The 19,558-nt window shown below is 36.5% G+C and overlaps 1 protein-coding gene across 4 annotated transcripts in view; it reads right to left on the reverse strand.

Moving 5' to 3' along the window:
• Positions 1–19,558, reverse strand: part of MTBP (MDM2 binding protein) — an 83,733-nt gene that overhangs the window by 60,184 nt on the left and 3,991 nt on the right. For 3 of the 4 annotated variants that reach the window (XM_032858412.1, XM_032858411.1, XM_032858410.1), the window contains exons 3-10: positions 11,596–11,669; positions 11,352–11,500; positions 9,656–9,714; positions 7,216–7,360; positions 6,080–6,197; positions 3,415–3,549; positions 1,500–1,594; positions 600–672 (exon numbers count right to left, since the gene is read on the reverse strand). In XM_032858412.1, coding sequence (XP_032714303.1) covers positions 600–672; positions 1,500–1,594; positions 3,415–3,549; positions 6,080–6,197; positions 7,216–7,360; positions 9,656–9,714; positions 11,352–11,500; positions 11,596–11,669 — 848 coding nt within the window. The remainder of the gene's footprint in view (positions 1–599; positions 673–1,499; positions 1,595–3,414; positions 3,550–6,079; positions 6,198–7,215; positions 7,361–9,655; positions 9,715–11,351; positions 11,501–11,595; positions 11,670–19,558) is intronic. The other variant, XM_032858413.1, reaches the window with a different exon arrangement.

Here is a 19,558-nt window from a genome sequence, read left to right on the forward strand (position 1 = left end):
TGCCTTGGGCTTAGGTCGTGTTCCCAGTGTCTGGGATCCAGCCCTGCACTAGGCTCCTTGCTCAGTGGGGAGCCTGCTTCTCCCTCAGCCTGCCGCTCCCCATGATCGCTTTCTCTCTCTCTCTCTCTTTCTCTCTGACAAATAAATAAATAAGATCTTAAAAAAAAAAAAAAACAACTGAAAACTTACAAATGATAATACAGTGAGGCTTTAGAAGTTTCTCTCACTTCCACCCACCTGTCCTACCATAAAAAAGATAATGCAAGCACGAGAATATCTTCTCACATAACTGAAATCAGATGTTGAAGGAATAGGTTAACAATAATCTAACATGTCTTCAAATTTTAAAACTAACAAAATTACCAGTCATGAAGCTTATTTTTGAAAATCTCTTCTAAAAACTTAACATCATTTCATGTCTGCAGAGTACTTTGGTGTTATTATGGGAAGTTCAAAGTTACCTTAATATCTATTAGGACCAAAATCCTTTGTTCTATTAAAGAAGCAAAATTATTATGCAAAAACAGATTATCAAACTATAGTCCCTTTTCTCACCCACCCTTAAACGTTAAGTTAAAAACAAAGTGAAAAACCTATACCTTCCCACGCAGAGAAGAAATCTGCTCGAGAAACAACATGGAATTCTGTCTGGTATTGTTTTTTGTCAACCCTCTGAACTAAGGAGTTAAGGAAATGATAGAATGGTGACCATGAAACAATACTACTCCCTAAATCCAGTCTGGTGGTCTAATTCACAAGGTGCTTAGATTAATTTACTAAAAATTTTAACTGTAGGAATTCATAGTTGCTCCTTTTCTTAAGGAAAAGCATTTTTCTAATGCTGAAAATACACCAAGAAGAAAGTGCTTCTATGAAGCGCATCCCTAGAAACTATCAGAGAAAGAGATTTGTAAAAACTATAATTTCTACACAAATTTTAAGAACACTATGCTAGTGTTCTTATAAAATATAAATATATTTATATTTATATAAATATAAAAATTTCTTTTTATATAAAATGTTCTGTTCTTAGGTGTATTAAGAAAAATCATTTTTCTTAAAAGAGAGTCTAAAATATGTTGAATATTTGCAGATATATGAGATGGCATTTGTATTTACCGAAGTATATAAGATACAGTGGACTGCTGCTTATATATCCATCCTGCCAATGGCAAGAGAAACGTGTACATTTCAGGAGTCTGTAAATTACTCTGTTTTTCTCCACATATTCCTCACATTCTCTATCCTCCCTACCCTGTTAGCAATGAGTAGCAATATCATGCCTATTCTAGAAGCATATAGTACTTGAAGGAGGACTTTTTCCTTTTGAAAGTTGTACAACTTCTCTTAAAGCCATGGCAACAAAAAACATACTGAATGTTATTAAAGGGAAAAAAAGCCCCAGCATGGTCAAATATCTAGATGTGGAGGAAACATTCCAACATTCCACTTGACAAAGAAAAATGTAATCTAAAATGAACATGTAAATAAAAGGATACAACTCAAATTCAATATCCGACATATAGCAGGAGGGTAGATCTGATAATTTTATCATCTGCACAAATCCTAAAGCAGGGCCATAATAATGGAAAACCTAGAAAAGAAATAAGATTATGTAAACTTTAAATTCTATAAATAAAATAAAAGCGAACAAATTAGTGATTAGAGTTTAAAATTTTAAAATGGATCTTCAAAAGCAGGTGTTTACAAATTATGCAAGCCAAAAATGAAATCCTCTATAGCAGACAAGAATTTTTTCCATTTTAATTCTACCCTTCAGAGTAGAGACACAGACATTTCTCAGTAACTGAAAAGAGTTTTGACAGATGGAAAAATGAGTCCAGAAAGAGACAAGCAAAGGAAGACAAGAGTTCTCAACTTTTTGTGATTATTTTCAGTAAGACAGACAGGTGACCCAAGAGGCTAGGATACCAAAGAAACCAAACTTAGAGGATTTGCAAGACCGAGAGAAAGAGAAGATTCTCCAGGATGAACTTTGATGGAGTGGTATGATGAGATTAAAAAACAATCCTTGAAATAAATGCTGAAGAAGTTAAGAGCACTAGTGAAGCCGAGTATCCTAATTCACAAAGACAGCCCCGCTCAGAGAAATAAAATTGCAGGATTTCTTTGGGTGGAGTCTAAAGCTAAGCTACCAGTGAGCTAGTAAAGGAGGACAAATATTTTAGAAGTGGAGGCTACAATACTTCACAAGAAGAGCAGAGAATAACAAACACATCTTGAGGAGACTACCCAACGTTTTAAACTTGAAGAAAGCTGAGTAATTTCACCATATATAATTGTGTGTATATTATGTGTACATAAATACACACACATATATATATACAGTATACACACACAGAGAGAGAGAGAGATGGTACCTCTTAGATGGTACCCTAAGATTCCTGTCAATAGCAGCAACATTAAATACATTATTCATACTTAAATGGTGTACTACGAAAGAAGAGACATTGAGGTTATCGATCTTACAATCTTTAGAAAAGAATCTAATATTCCTGTGAAAGATGGCCATGGTAGGTTACTTAAAGTAAGCAATTCGAAACAACTATCGGGAAATGTGTTCCCATCAGAAATATGCCCTTTTTTGTACTACACTTTGATCAGAAAATATTACCCATCGATCTGACATCCTTGTAACTTCAAGGACTATTGTTTTGTACATTCTTGAATTGAGTCTTTTTTTTTTTTTGTCTTTTTAAAATTTTTTTCTAACTGGGTCTTTTAAAGTGAATTTCTAAAGGCTTCTATATAAACACCTTATGTTATTTTTTCCAATGTAAAAAAAAAAAGTCAACTAACTAAACCCTTTTAAATTGTTGTATTTCATATTTATTTACATTTTAAGAATGAATCTATGGAGATATGGGACACAAGCTAATACTTCTTAAACTGTGAATGAAGGTACTGTGATCCCTTTCCTCATTTAACCTTCATAATAACTTTGTAAGGTGTAAGTGTGTTACTGTCTTCATTTCACAAATGAGTTAGTCAATCTCTGCAGGTTACAACGCCTTAGAGGTGACAGAGTCAGATTTCAAACCCAGGTCTACCTAACATCAAAGCCTGTTCTCTTTCCAGAGTATCATATTCCCTCCACACCAAGTCTCAGAAAGTTCCGATAGCAAAGGCCTCACCAAAGGAAGTTTCAGGCCTATAACGATCTAAAGTTAGGATCATTCCATTTTAAAAATAAAATAACAATAGTTTTGCCAACATTCAATGATGATAACATAGTATAATTTAAGTGCTTACTTATAATTATAATAAAAATTACACCAGTGAGCCCATTTAAGCACATATATTAGAAACGGTAATTTCAAGAGTCAAACATATCTTTTAAGAACAAAAATATGCATGAATGAATGACTGCAAAATGAATTAAATATAGATTACCTTTGGTAAAATATTCTTATCCTTTGATGGTATTACCTTTTTGTCAAGAATGCAAGGATTTAAATTAGATGTACTAAAATTCTTGGGTGTGACTCCCTTTAAACAAAATTCAGGAAAACTAATTTCAAATCCAAACTGAAAAGAAATCAAAAGAACATAGTTATAAATACCATGAATAAACTTACAAAGACCAATACATCTTATTGCAATGTAAAAATTGAGAAAAAAACCACAAGAAAAAAACATTTTTTTAAAAGATTTTATTTATTTGACAGAGATCACAAGTAGGCAGAGAGGCAGGCAGAGAGAGAGAGAGAGAGAGTAGGAAGCAGGCTCTCCGCTGAGCAGAGAGCCCGATGAGGGGCTTGATCCCAGGACTCTGAGATCATGACCTGAGCCGAAGGCAGAGGCTTTAACCCACTGAGCCACACAGGTGCCCCAAGAAATAACATTTTTGATTTCCTCAACTCAAAATGTGGTTCTTCCATTTATGTACACATCCTTCCTGTTTTAACTTACAGATGGATCTTCTCATGAAAAGCTCTCCTCGGCTCTATACCAGCCCACAAGAGTATACTAAGCCCATTCTGTGCAACCACAGAGCCAAACAATCTCCTTTACATATACTTGTTCAATATCTGGCTTCCTATCACTCTGCAAGTTCTGCAAAAACAGCGCTTATCTGTCTTATTTAAACAAATTCTTAGGACAGGGCCTAACACATAGTTTGCTTTCAAAATAAGTTGTTGATGAAAAGATCAGTTCCTGCAGAAGCAGTAATAGTAAGGGTACTCCTAGTAATGGTAACAATGATACTAACATTTAATGAGTGGTTACTTTGTGCTTTACATAATTTAACATTCATAAAAATCTATAAGATAGAAGCTATTATGATACCTATCTTACACATGAAGGCAACTGTGGCACCAAAAGGCTAACTATTACCCAATGTGTCACAAAAAACTAGCAAGAAATAGAGTAGGTATTTGAATGCAGACACTCTAACTCCAGAATCTGTTTTAATCACTATAATGCCTCTACCCTAAAAGCTATTCTCCACCAAAACAAGTGATTTCAAGTTTTACATTCATCTTGTGGCGATATAAACATTTAATGTCCTATTCATAAAAGAGTAAAAGAATCACATGAAGAGAACTCTGCCATTATTTTGTATATGCAAACATGTAGTTTAAAAAAATGTATACGAAAACAATTCTAGCTAATTCTATCCTACACACTTCCAGATGGCTATGTGGTTTGTTTACATTAAAACCACTTGTAGAGAAGGGTTACCTGCAGACTGGTATTTCCTAAGGTAAGGATGAGACAGCATGTAAATCAGCAAGAAGGACCCAATCACATTAAGTCCTATTATCTTATTAGAAGTTTTATTAAGCCATAGTCAAGGGTGAATCGAAAAGGAAAAAAAATCTAGTAATTAGTGCAATAAATCTTTATAGAAACACAAGACTCAACTCATATTCCCAAGTCACCCTGAACAAACACTGAGAAACTTTACAAGATTTTTGGTATTTTTTTAAAAGATTTTACTTATTTATTTGTCAGAGAGAGGGAGAGCACAAGCTGGGGAAGCAGCAGGCAAAGGGAGAAGCAGGCTCCTCACTGAATAAGGAGCCCAGTGTGGGACTCGATCCCAGGACCCCAGGATCATGACCTGAGCCAAAGGCATATGCTTAATCAACTGAGACACCCAGGTGTCCCAAGAAATTTTATTTAGTTTTGCCTATATTCAAAAATATGTAAAATACTAGATACTTGCTTTAACAAGCACACAACTTATAAAAGCCACTAAACATACTCATTCATCATAAAAGATGCCAAAATAGAACTGGAACCTCATAGAAATTTAAGATTAGAGAAGTTAAACTAATCTAATATTTTCATCTTGTAGTTGAGAAATCTGGGATCTTGTGAGGTTAAAAAAAAGTTATGCAAAATCAGAGAGCTGATTAATAGAGAGTAATGATCATTTAAAGTAGTACTACAACAGGGCATCTGGGTGGTTCACTCAGTTAAGCATCTGACTCTTGATTTTGGCCCAGATCATGATCTCAGGGTGGTAAGACTGAGCCCAGTATTGGGCTCTGCGCTCAGTGAGGAGTGTGTTTGAGATTTTTCTTTCCCTCTCCCTATGTCCGGGCCGCTGCTCCCTCCCACTCTCTCCCTAAAAATAAATAAATCTAAAAAAAAAAAAAAAGTGGTATTACAGTTAAGAGATGTTCTAAGCAGCTTTCTAATAGTCTATACATGTAATGAAATAAGGCATCTTGGATAAACGACACGAACTCAACTAATGTCAAATTCTATATTTTTAAAAGACTCTTAGATTCTAGAGCTGCAGTGTCCAAAAGATAACCATGGTGACTATATAATTAAAATAAAGTTAAAAATTCTATTTTTTGGTTGAAATAATCACGTATGTAATCACACATAAAGTGCTCAGTACTCAGTAGCACTATAAAGCCAATGACTACTGTATCATTAGCACAGGCAGAACACTCCTATTATCACACAAAATTCTTAGAGCTATTCTAGAACATCTTTATGAGGTACATTGTCATTCAAATTCATTTCAAGTATCTGTGCTGTAAATAAAGCTAAAAGGCCTGCTTTGCAAACTGTGATAACTGAGAAATCCACTTACCTTTCTTTCCCATATCTGAATCTTTCCCCTCCATAATTCCTTTGAGTCAATAGCATTTTTGAGATCTTCTAAAGATACAACGTTAGCAGAGAGGTATTCTGCAATTTTCTGACAATTTCTACAAATAAAAGATTATGATGGTTAGATATGGGTTAAATTAGGGTTTTATATCTTGCTTAGATTTAACGGTTAGGTTATAGTTAAGTATAATCCTAACAGGCAAAAATGCGAAGTTTCTATCGCAGCTTTTACCTACTAATATTATAAAACATTCCTGAAGTCAGTCTCTGAGGGAGTCACTATTACATGTCTGTTTAATTTCATTATCCCTGTTAAGAGGAATTACTCTTAACACTACAGATGAAAGAACAGATTTTCCTATTACTATTTATTAGCTGAAGTGTGCCTGATATATACACATGTACGCAGATACACAGACTTAGTTATCAGCCCTTTATCTTCAAAGGGAGAATGGTGCTCCTAAAATTTTTCTCCTACAGCTCTGTATGGAATTGCATAGAAGCAGTTGCCACAGATGATCATGGCTATTAGCATTCCTAGTTCTCCTATTTCAGTGAACTAGATCAAACCTCGCTTTCTTAACTCATCAGCATCTATTACTGTGTTTGGCATAAAGTCAGTGCTCAATAAACACTTGTTAAATGAATAAAATCATGAAGTTAAATCCAACTGAATACTTCTTTAAGGATACAACTAGTCCTTGCTAAAATATAAAACACAACAGTACATACTTGTTTCTACATTTCACATAAAACAGACAAGTAACAAATCCAGTGTATCCCTGTATCCAGGGTATTCATCTTGGTGCTCAATGGACAATATGTACCTATTTAAAAGCACACAGTGTGTTTAGATAATTAATGCTCAATAATGGTTATAAAACAGCATTGATGATATTTACTAAAAACTTAAATGTCTCAGGACTATAAAGTATGAAACAAGAAAAATCTAGATTCTTCTCAATAGATAAACCTCCAACAACAGTAGGACATAAAACTATCTTGTCTCATTAAAAAAAAAAAAAAATCTTCAAATCTAAGTCTGTTAAAAACAGGATACCATGCTAACTGTAAAAACAGATAACACTGTGAGCAAATACGAACAAAGCAGCTTACATTTCACAGTGATTTCCTGCTATGGTAACCTTTGCTGAATACCATTCCTTCAGATGTTTTAGTGCTCCTACAGCAGGGAGACAGTCTTTCAATCTAGGAGGATCCTTTTCCGAAGGCAACAATACTATATCTGTCATTGCTCGACCTAGAAAGAGAATAAGGCATTTTCATAATTTTTTTAAAATCAGATATGTCTCAAAATAATACTCTAAACATTGAATTTTATGTTTATTTGGAAGATAAAGAAGGATTTTAACTTTAATTTCTGAAATTCTTTAAAACAAAACATATCTTTAGAAGTTCAAAAGTTCTAAATGTTAATCATTTGATTTAAAGGCATGTTATCTTTAATAGCTAGCATATACCAGGAAACAATGGAGTCTATCATAATTACTTGCCAATTATGTGCCAGTGCTTAATTATATATGTTGCTCTTGAGATCACCAATGCTATTGTTGTACTGAACAGAGAAAAAAAACCTGGGCAATTTCAGTATATTTTTCTATACTTAATTTACAAAAAAAAAGAATGAATAATATAAAATTATAAGGTTCAAGTAAATTATTTCTTTTTATAGGACAATAAAACACTCAGAAAACTCAATTACACTGACAACATCATTAGCTCTTAAGGAAAAAAAGTATAACTGCATGAAACTTCACATTTTATAAAATTATAAATTTGCCAAAGGACAAAGATAATATAAATGAAACAGAAACCAAATAGAAATTTGATAATGAAAGCATTCTAATTTGTCAAAACAGCAACTATATATTTCAACGCATATTTTTAATTTTACACAATTCATTTAAAAAACTGATATTGGGGTGCCTGGGTGGCTCAGTGGGTTAAAGCCTCTGCCTTCGCCCTAGGCCATGATCCCAGGGTCCTGGAATCGAGCCCCGCATCAGGCTCTCTGCTCAGCAGGGAGCCTGCTTCCTCCTCTCTCTCTGCCTGCCTCTCTGCCTACTTGTGATCTCTGTCTGTCAAATAAATAAATAAAATTAAAGGAAAAAAAAAGATTAAAAAAAAACAACAACAACTGATGTTTATTTATCTATGTATTCAGTTATTTTCCATACAGGACCTTTACACTAAAATAGGACCTTGAACATAAGGATTAGGTGATGAGCTATCAAGTCCTTCATGGTAATCACATATGCTTTACTCATCATCACATACTCAGCTCCTAGTACAATACATGACATATAATAGACACAACAACTATCTCCCTAATAAATGACCTTCAATGATGACAATATTCAAGAAAGCTCTTCAAAATTATTTAAAAGCTAGCTGCGTGACTGACACAAAGATAAATTTAAGACAGAATACAGTTTTAAGAATAGTATGGTGCAGTATTTAAAAAAATATGCTTTCCATTATAGTAGGAAAAAAAGACGGGGAGCTCTGTAAAAAAAGATGTTGAGTAGGGACACCTGGGTGGCTCAATCAGTTAACCGCTGCCTTCAGCTCAGGTCATGATTCCAGGGTCCTGGGATCGAGCCCTGCATCAGGCTCCCTGCTCAACTGGCAGCCTGCTTCTCCCTCTCCACCACTTGTGCCCTCTCTTGCTCTCTCTCTTTCAAATAAATAAATAAAATCATTTTAAAAAACAACTGACTAAAGGGCTTCTTTTACGTATAACATTCTACTCGATAATGTATATAGAGACCTCACACTTTCTAAGAATGTTATCCAAATGATCTAGGTTAAAGAACTTCTTTCTCCTAGAGGCGTTCAAAGGACTAGTATTCTATAGAACATATTGTGGAAAACAAGGGTATGTAGAGGAAACATTCCTCAGTAATAATTACATAAGGAAACGGTGATGGGTATTTAATTTTCTAAGTTCTAATTTTTGTTTAAGATTTTTTTTTTTAATTTATTCGCAGACAGAGATCACAAGTAGGCAGAGAGGCAGGCGGTTGGGGGGGGAGCAGGCTCCCCGCTGAGCAGAGAGCCCAATGCAGGGCTCGATCCCAGCACCCCAGGATCATGACCTGAGCTGAAAACAGAGGCTTTAACCCACTGAGCCACCCAGGCGCCCCAATTTTTGTTTAAATAAAAACAATTATGAGAACTGTAATGTCTCAGTAATATACTTTATTAAAGTAGTGGATTGTGTTTTGTATCAGCTTCAATTAAAAAATGATTTTTCAGAGCACCTGGGTGGCTCAGGCGGTTGAGCATCCATGGCTCTTGATTTCAGCTCAGGTCATGATCTCAGGGTCCCAAGATGGAGCCCCACATCGGGCTCCACACTGGGTGTGGTGCCTGCTTAAGATTCTCTCTCTCTCACTCCCTCTAAAAAAATTTTTTTTCATTTTGAATTTTGAAATTAGAAGTGAGAACACTAGCATAAAGACTGAATTCATCACTCACTCATAGAAAGTATAAGATAAGATATAAATTATTGAAAACAGTCATAAAATATTACCAGGAGCAGGAAGTTTATCGGAGAGCTGATGCAAATTTTCTGCAGATTCTTCATATAGGCTAAAATAAAATGGTAAGTTAGAAAAACACACCCTCACATTACATATAATAGTAATAGGTAATATTAAATGGACCATGTGCCAGATACTATTAATTATGTTAAATGCATTATCTTATGTGATCTTCATGACACTCCATGAGACACTACTAATATTATTATCCTTAAACAAATTTGCCTCAGTCGCATAACTAGTAGGTGTAGAAGCTAAGATTCACACACTGAGTCCAAGTTTTTAGCCACACCATCAAAAACAAACAACACTAACAAATCAGGGGGGGAAACCTCTAAATTATACCTAGTATATTAAACATAAATCCTAAGTAATAGACCAAACATTTTTCTGAACCCTAAAAGTAAGTATTGCCAAGGGTTTAATAAAGAAGGATACTGCTTTTCTCTGAATGGCATAAAACAGCCCCAGTTGGGAAATATGATGATGTCCTCCAATTCCTCAAAATCTTTTCATTTTCTCCAAATGATGATTTTTTTTCCTCAAAAATTCATAAACATAAACATAATATAAAGTTACTTAAATCCTTTGTCTAGAAAACTTAAGGTATCTTCTGGTAAAGTATAGTTTTCAAGCTCCCTCTTGTGGAAATAATTATTAGGTCACTTACTAGAAATAATTACTCACCATCTTTTAATAATGGTGGGAAAATCTGGGATGATAAAAAGTCTAAGAGGGGAAGGCACCTTAGAAATCACCTGAAAGGATCTCAACACTTTATGGACGAGAAAATAAAGGACCAGAGAAATGGAGTGACTGGCCCACCATCATGTACCTAGAAACCACTTCTAATGACCCCTGGTTCCATACCTTTTGCTCAGTTCTACAAGATCTCCTTTCATTAATCGTACAAACAAATATAATTTGAAAAGAGGAAAACAGAATTTTTAAAGTGTCCAGTAATTTACAGAAATATTATAATACATGAATCCTGCAAGAAACAGAAGTGGGATTTGTAATGAAATATTATGGAAGACTAAAATGAGAGGTATTAATTATGAGTCCAAGATGGGACATTTCATGAAGAAAAAAATAATCACAACTTTTGTCACCTGGACCAACTTGTACCACAATTCAAAAAACCTGAAAGTGAACCCAATCATCTATATAATCCTCAGAAACTACACATTCTAAAGTGTCTAAATGTTCAAGATATACATAAATTGAAGAAATCATATATTTCAACCTCAAATAGCAAAATGAAAATCACATTTTTAGAGTCTGAGTTTGAATGCCAGTTTTTAATCTTAAATAAAGTTTCTATTTGAGCTCTTAAAATTCATAATCAGGCAGAATTTATGTTTAGGAAAGTAACATATTAATTAGAGTATCACTTTTTATGATTCCTGCAATTTTGTAAGCTTAAGAAACTAAACATTTTCAGATGCCCAGTTTTCCAATTTAAATAGTTTTATTAAAATAAAAGGCCCAAATTGCCTATCTTCCAAGATAAAGAACTGACAATTTCAATTAACTAAAATTGCCTTCTGATAGCTGCTAAAACATTTAACCTTCACTCTTGTGGCTAAAATACTGTCTAATGTTAAGCATTTTAAAGATTCTATAGAAAGAAAAAAAAAGACATTATAGAAATATATTATAGAAAGTAAGATATTGTAAACATACTCAGCCAAGGATAATGATTCTCTGCTATTACTATCTTCTTCCTCAAAACACTCAGCACTCAAACATTCTTCAATATTTGTTTGAAGCACATTTTCAATTTCATCATTTTCTGTATCAAAATGTATCTCTTCCCAGTCAGAACTGCAAAACTAACACATGAAAAGATTGCATTAAATGACGGGTTCTTGAAATTATTTATATTAACAAAGACATTTGCTAATGGCTATTTTTTCATTTCTGTTACCTGATAAAATCCACATATTGCCTGCACTGCAAAGAACCACCTCTTGGAACCGGGTATGCCGCCTACAGAACATGCTTGAAAACAAAACCATGCTTATTAGAAGAAAGACATACCACAAACAAGCAGCTGTTATAGCATATATACTTAGAGAATTATGTAATTCTTGATACATACTATATAGTTAAGATATGTGTGTGCATATATGCATTTACAAATACATAACATGGGTCTTTTTAAAATCCCCCAAAATTCAAACAGAACAATCTGTCTGAAGAGCAAATGCATTCACTCACAATGAATACTTTCATTTTGTCAAAATCAAAACCCATACTATTTTATTCACCATTTTAAACACTAAAGTCTACCCCCCAAAATACACCCACTCACTTAGTACTGAGTCACACAAAAGTGTGACATTTTTAGGAAAAATGATTCCCTCTTCAAAGACCATGAAGGTCTGATTCATCCCAGCTAGAGGGAGAGGAGATAAAACTACAACCTAAACGTTGGGAAGATTCTCTTCTTGGAGACCGGAATGTTACATGATATGAAGTTAAGGGTCATCTCCGGGATGCATGTCCATTTAGAGCCACAAAGAATGTAGAACTATGTAAAGAAACTGGATTCACAGGAGGGAGGAGAAATGTGGTAACTGAAGCTTAACTCATGGGAGCCAGGTAACATGGTAAGTGCTTATTACCACTTTCTGTCAACAACCTCAGCAAAAGATTTTACCTCCTACTTCAATAAGAAAATAAAAACCATTATTGGGTAATTACTCCCAAACACGCCATCAGCAAACATAGGACACTATTCGCATTCCCATTAGTCTTCCCTCATTTCTTCCTGGGAGTACACGAGGAGCATTGCCCTTTCAATTCAATGTTATCCCTCAGACTTCCACAGGGACCCCAAACCCTGATTAGATTATCTTTCTTGCACCTTTCAGCTCTCCTTTTCTGTAGTTCCTTCCCACTAGCATTTAAGTTTGCACAGATATTCCTCAAATTATTAAGGAATATCTATTTCTTTACTTTTCTTCAAGGATAAACTGAAAGTTTTACCAACACTTGACAGTCCCTATGTCCTCATCACATTTTCTACTGCCCTCTAAATCCTTTTCAGTCTGTTTTTTTTTTTTGTCTCCAACATGCCACTGTAAGTACACCCCCAAAGGCATGTTACTAAATGTGACAGCTCCTACTGCTGTTGTCACTTGACCTCTCAAGAGTAAGAAAAGAATCAAAGATGACAAAGTTGTCATCTTTCTCCTTAAAACACTTGGAACCTATCTTTCCAGTTGCTCCTTATGCCTTTAAAAACCAGTGCTCAGTTCCTTTAAATACTGGGATTCAGTTCAAGATTTTCTGTTCTTTTCACTGTCCTTAAGCAATCCCATTCTTTCTCATGGCTTGAACTGATATCTATACACTGATGATTCTATACTCTTTTTTTATCTCCAGACTTCTGAATTCTGGACACATGTATCCAACTTTGAAAAAACATTTCCACTTTGACATGTTAAAGTGTTTCCATGTTCTAAACTGGACAGGTCACTAAATGCTACCATCTACAGTATAGCCAAGCCTGGAACCTATTATCATTCTTTTTTTTTTTAATACATTTTTTTTTAAAGATTTTATTTACTTATTTGACAGAGATCACAAGTAGATGGAGAGGCAGGCAGAGAGAGAGAGAGGGGGAAGCAGGCTCCCTGCTGAGCAGAGAGCCCGATGCGGGACTCGATCCCAGGACCCTGAGATCATGACCTGAGCCGAAGGCAGCGGCCCAACCCACTGAGCCACCCAGGCGCCCAACCTATTATTCTTGATTGCTTTCTCCCTCTCCCCTTCTCCTAAACCACACCAGTGTAAACTCAGTCAGGTGGATTCTACCTCTATAATTTCCTTCAGATCTATCCATTTTCCTCTACCCTGACTGCCTCTCTCATTTCTCAGCTGGTCTTCTGCAGCAGCCCCCTCGTAACTACACTCTTCTCAAATCTGTCTACTCTGCTGTAGCCGGAGTACTTTACTAACACAGATGGCACCACGTCTCCTCCTTCCTTAAAGCCTTTAATGTCTAATTATTGTTATGAAAAAGTCCGAACACCCCGACATGATTTACAAAGTCCTCCACATAGCTATGCCTACCTCTCCAGCCCTAGCTCAATTATAATCAATTATAATAGATTACAGCTCAATTGCACTTTCAGTTTCTCAGACTTGCCACATGACTGAGAGCAATAATGCTCCCAGGGTAAGAAATTCAATGCAGGCGGTTCTTTGCATGGTTCTGATATGCAGATTTCAGTTACCATGGTTTCAAGAACTCCTGGTCTCCCAAAACATGGTTCAAACTCCAGTTACCAAGGCTTATTAATTAACCATAATCGCATAAAGTAAAACTTCACTGCTAGCCTCTCGGATTGCAAATCACTACATAAACCAAAGATGTGTATCACGACCAGCAACCGATCGCATTGCTACTGTCCAAGTTTGCTGATTGGTCACTGCACATTTGTTTTTCATTCAGCTCATATGAATAGAAGACAAACGTGTAATTGTGTTTCCTTCTTTTCTCCCAGTGATAAATCCACGATATTTTACAAAAATAGGTAATAGGAAGAGGAAATGGGCAAAAGGGAAAAAATAAAATATAAATAAAACTGGAGCAAAAGCTGAGGAGTCAAGATGGCGGAGAAGCAGCAGGCTGAGACTACTTCAGGTTGCGGGAGATCAGCTAGATAGCTTATCTAAAGATTGCAAACACCTACAAATCCAATGGGAGATCGAAGAGAAGAAGAACAGCAATTCTAGAAATAGAAAATCAACCACTTTCTGAAAGGTAGGACTGGCGGAGAAGAGAATCCAAAGCGACGGGAAGATAGACCGTGGGGGGAGGGGCCGGCTCCCAGCAAGCGGCGGAGCAACGGAGCACGAAATCAGGACTTTTAAAAGTCTGTTCCACTGAGGGACATCGCTCCAGAGGCTAAACCGGGGTGAAGCCCACGCGGGGTCAGCATGGCCTCAGGTCCCGCAGGGTCACAGAAGGATCGGGGTGTCTGAGTGTCGCAGAGCTTGCAGGTATTAGAACCGGGAAGCCGGCTACAGAGACAGAGCCGAGGAGTGAGCTCACAGCTCGGGGTTACCTTGAACCGGTCGCAGGCTCGGTGAGCTCGGAGCGCGGCCGGAGGCCAGGGTGACGGGAGTAATTGGGCGCTGTTCTCTGAGGGCGCACTGAGGAGTGGGACCCCGGGCTCTCGGCTCCTCCGGACCAGAGACCGGGAGGCCGCCATCTTCATTCCCGTCCTCCGGACTCTACGGAAAGCGCTCAGGGAACAAAAGCTCCCGAAAGCAAACCCAAGCGGATTACTCAGCCCGGCCCCTGGTAAGGGCGGTGCAACTCCGCCTGGGGCAAAGACACTTGAGAATCACTACAACAGGCCCCTCCCCCAGAAGATCAACAAGAAACCCAGCCAGGACCAAGTTCACTTACGAGGAGTGCAGTTTCAATACCAAGGAGAGCAGCGGAATTCCAGAGGAGGAGAAAGCAAAGCACGGAACTCATGGCTTTCTCCCCATGATTCTTTAGCCATGCAGTTAATTTTTTTTTCTTTTTCAATTTTTTTTCTCTTCTTCTGCTAAATTTTTAAACTTTTAACCTTTTCTTTTTTAACGTTTTTTAACTAGTTTATCTAATATATATATTTTTTTCCTTTTTATATTTTTTTCATTATTGGTTTTCTTTTTTTATTTGTTTCTTTTTTCTTTTTTTTTTTTTTCTTTCTGAACCTCTTTTTATCCCCTTACCCCCCCTCACGATTTGGGATCTCTTCTGATTTGGCTAAAGCATATTTTCCTGGGGTTGTTGCCACCCTTTTGGTATTTTACTTGTTCCTCCATATACTCTTATCTGGACAAAATGACAAGGCGTAAAAATTCACCACAAAAAAAAGAACAAGAGGCAGTACCGAAGGCTAGGGACCTAATCAATACAGACATTGGTAATATGTCAGATCTAGAGTTCAGAATGACGATTCTCAAGATTCTAGCTGGGCTCGAAAAAGTCATGGAAGATATTAGAGAAACCCTCTCAGGAGATATAAAAGCCCTTTCTGGAGAAATAAAAGAACTAAAATCTAATCAAGTTGAAATAAAAAAAGCTATTAATGAGGTGCAATCAAAAATGGAGGCTCTCACTGCTAGCATAAATGAGGCAGAAGAAAGAATTAGCGATATAGAAGACCAAATGACAGAGAATAAAGAAGCTGAGCAAAAGAGGGACAAACAGCTACTGGATCACAAGGGAAGAATTCGAGACATAAGTGACACCATAAGAAGAAACAACATTAGAATAATTGGGATTCCAGAAGAAGAAGAAAGAGAGAGGGGAGCAGAAGGTATATTGGAGAGAATTATTGGAGAGAATTTCCCCAATATGGAAAAGTGAACAAACATCAAAATCCAGGAGGTTCAGAGAACCCCCTCAAAATCAATAAGAATAGGTCCACACCCCGTCACCTAAGAGTAAAATTTACAAGTCTTAGTGACAAAGAGAAAATCCTGAAAGCAGCCCGGGAGAAGAAGTCTGTAACATACAATGGTAAAAATATTAGATTGGCAGCAGACTTATCCACAGAGACCTGGCAGGCCAGAAAGAGCTGGCATGATATATTCAGAGTACTAAATGAGAAAAACATGCAGCCCAGAATACTATATCCACCTAGGCTATCATTGAAAATAGAAGGAGAGATTAAAAGCTTCCAGGACAAAGAAAAACTGAAAGAATTTGCAAACACCAAACCAGCTCTACAGGAAATATTGAAAGGGGTCCTCTAAGCAAAGAGAGAGCCTAAAAGTAGTAGATCAGAAAGGAACAGAAACAAAATACAATAACAGTCACCTTACAGGCAATACAATGGCACTAAATTCATATCTCAATAGTTACCCTGAATGTTAATGGGCTAAATGCCCCAATCAAAAGACACAGGGTATCAGAATGGATAAAAAACCAAAACCCATCTATATGTTGCCTATAAGAAACTCATTTTAAACCCGAAGACACCTTCAGATTTAAAGTGAGGGGGTGGAAAAGAATTTACCATGCTAATGGACATCAGAAGAAAGCAGGAGTGGCAATCCTTATATCAGATCAATTAGATTTTAAGCCAAAGACTATAATAAGAGATGAGGAAGGACACTATATCATACTCAAAGGATCTGTCCAACAAGAAGATCTAACAATTGTAAATATCTATGCCCCTAACGTGGGAGCAGCCAACTATATAAACCAATTAATAACAAAATCAAAGAAACACATCGACAATCATACAATAATAGTAGGGGACTTTAACACTCCCCTCATTGAAATGGACAGATCATCCAAGCAAAAGATCAACAAGGAAATAAAGGCCTTAAATGACACACTGGACCAGATGGATATCACAGATATATTCAGAGCATTTCATCCCAAAGCAACGGAATACACATTCTTCTCTAGTGCACATGGAACATTCTCCAGAATAGATCACATCCTGGGTCCTAAATCAGGTCTCAACCGGTATCAAAAGATTGGGATCATTCCCTGCATACTTTCAGACCACAATGTTCTGAAGCTAGAACTCAATCACAAGAGGAAATTTGGAAAGAACCCAAATACATGGCGACTAAACAGCATCCTTCTAAGGAATGAATGGGTCAACCAGGAAATTAAAGAAGAATTGAAAAAATTCATGGAAACAAATGATAATGAAAATACAACGGTTCAAAGTCTGTGGGACACAACAAAGGCAGTCCTGAGAGGAAAATATATAGCAATACAAGCCTTTCTCAAGAAACAAGAAAGGTCTCAAGTACACAACCTAACCCTACACCTAAAGGAGCTGGAGAAAGAACAAGAAAGAAACCCTAAACCCAGCAGGAGAAGAGAAATCATAAAGATCAGAGCAGAAATCAATGAAATAGAAACCAAAAAAACAATAGAACAAATCAACGAAACTAGGAGCTGGTTCTTTGAAAGAATTAATAAGATTGATAAGCCCCTGGCCAGACTTATCAAAAAGAGAAGAGAAAGGACCCAAATAAATAAAATCATGAATGAAAGAGGAGAGATCACAACTAACACCAAAGAAATACAGACAATTATAAGAACATATTATGAGCAACTCTATGCCAACAAATTTGACAATCTGGAAGAAATGGATGCATTCCTAGAGACATATAAACTACCACAACTGAACCAGGAAGAAATAGAAAGCCTGAACAGACCCATAACCAGTAAAGAGATTGAAACAGTCATCAAAAATCTCCAAACAAACAAAAGCCCAGGGCCAGACGGCTTCCAGGGGGAATTCTACCAAACATTTAAAGAAGAACTAATTCCTATTCTCCTGAGACTGTTCCAAAAAATAGAAATGGAAGGAAAACTTCCAAACTCATTTTATGAGGCCAGCATCACCTTGATCCCAAAACCAGACAAGGATCCCATCAAAAAAGGGAACTACAGACCAATATCCTTGATGAACACAGATGCAAAAATTCTCACCAAAATACTAGCCAATAGGATTCAACAGTACATTAAAAGGATTATTCACCATGACCAAGTGGGATTTATTCCAGGTCTGCAAGGTTGGTTCAACATCCACAAATCAATCAATGTGATACAACACATTAATAAAAGAAAGAACAGGAACCATATGATACTCTCAATAGATGCTGAAAAAGCATTTGACAAAGTACAGCATCCCTTCCTGATCAAAACTCTTCAAAGTGTAGGGATAGAGGGCACATACCTCAATATTATCAAAGCCATCTACGAAAAACCCATCGCAAATATCATTCTCAATGGAGAAAAACTGAAAGCTTTTCTGCTAAGGTCAGGAACACGGCAGGGATGTCCGTTATCACCACTGCTATTCAACATCGTACTAGAAGTCCTAGCCTCAGCAATCGGACAACAAAAGGAAATTAAAGGCATCCAAATCGGCTAAGAAGAAGTCAAACTATCACTCTTCGCAGATGATATGATACTATATGTGGAAAACCCAAAAGACTCCACTCCAAAACTGCTAGAACTTGTACAGGAATTCAGTAAAGTGTCAGGATATAAAATCAATGCACAGAAATCAGTCACATTTCTCTACACCAACGACAAGACAGAAGAAAGAGAAATTAAGGAGTCCATCCCATTTACAATTGCACCCAAAACTATAAGATACCTAGGAATAAACCTAACCAAAGAGACTAAGAATCTATACACAGAAAACTATAAAGTACTCATGAAAGAAATTGAGGAAGACACAAAGAAATGGAAAAATGTTCCATGCGCCTGGATTGGAAGAATAAATATTGTGAAAATGTCTATGCTACCTAAAGCAATCTACACATTTAATGCAATTCCTATCAAAGTACCATCCATTTTTTTCAAAGAAATGGAACAAATAATCCTAAAATTTATATGGAACCAGAAAAGACCGCGAATAGCCAAAGGAATATTGAAAAAGAAAGCCAGAGTTGGTGGCATCACAATTCCGGACTTCAAGCTCTATTACAAAGCTGTCATCATCAAGACAGCATGGTACTGGCACAAAAACAGACACATCGATCAATGGAACAGAATAGAGAGCCCAGAAATAGACCCTCAACTCTTTGGTCAACTAATCTTCGACAAAGCAGGAAAGAATGTCCAATGGAAAAAAGACAGCCTCTTCAATAAATGGTGTTGGGAAAATTGGATAGCCACATGCAGAAAAATGAAATTGGATCATTTCCTTATACCACACACGAAAATAGACTCCAAATGGATGAAGGACCTCAATGTGAGAAAGGAATCCATCAAAATCCTTGAGGAGAACACAGGCAGCAACCTCTTTGACCTCAGCCGCAGCAACATCTTCCTAGGAACATCGCCAAAGGCAATGGAAGCAAGGGCAAAAATGAACTATTGGGATTTTATCAAGATC

The sequence above is a fragment of the Lontra canadensis genome, unplaced genomic scaffold, assembly GCF_010015895.1.
Source record: "Lontra canadensis isolate GAN:19392208 unplaced genomic scaffold, GSC_riverotter_1.0 scaffold15, whole genome shotgun sequence".
Lineage (NCBI taxonomy): Eukaryota > Metazoa > Chordata > Mammalia > Carnivora > Mustelidae > Lontra > Lontra canadensis.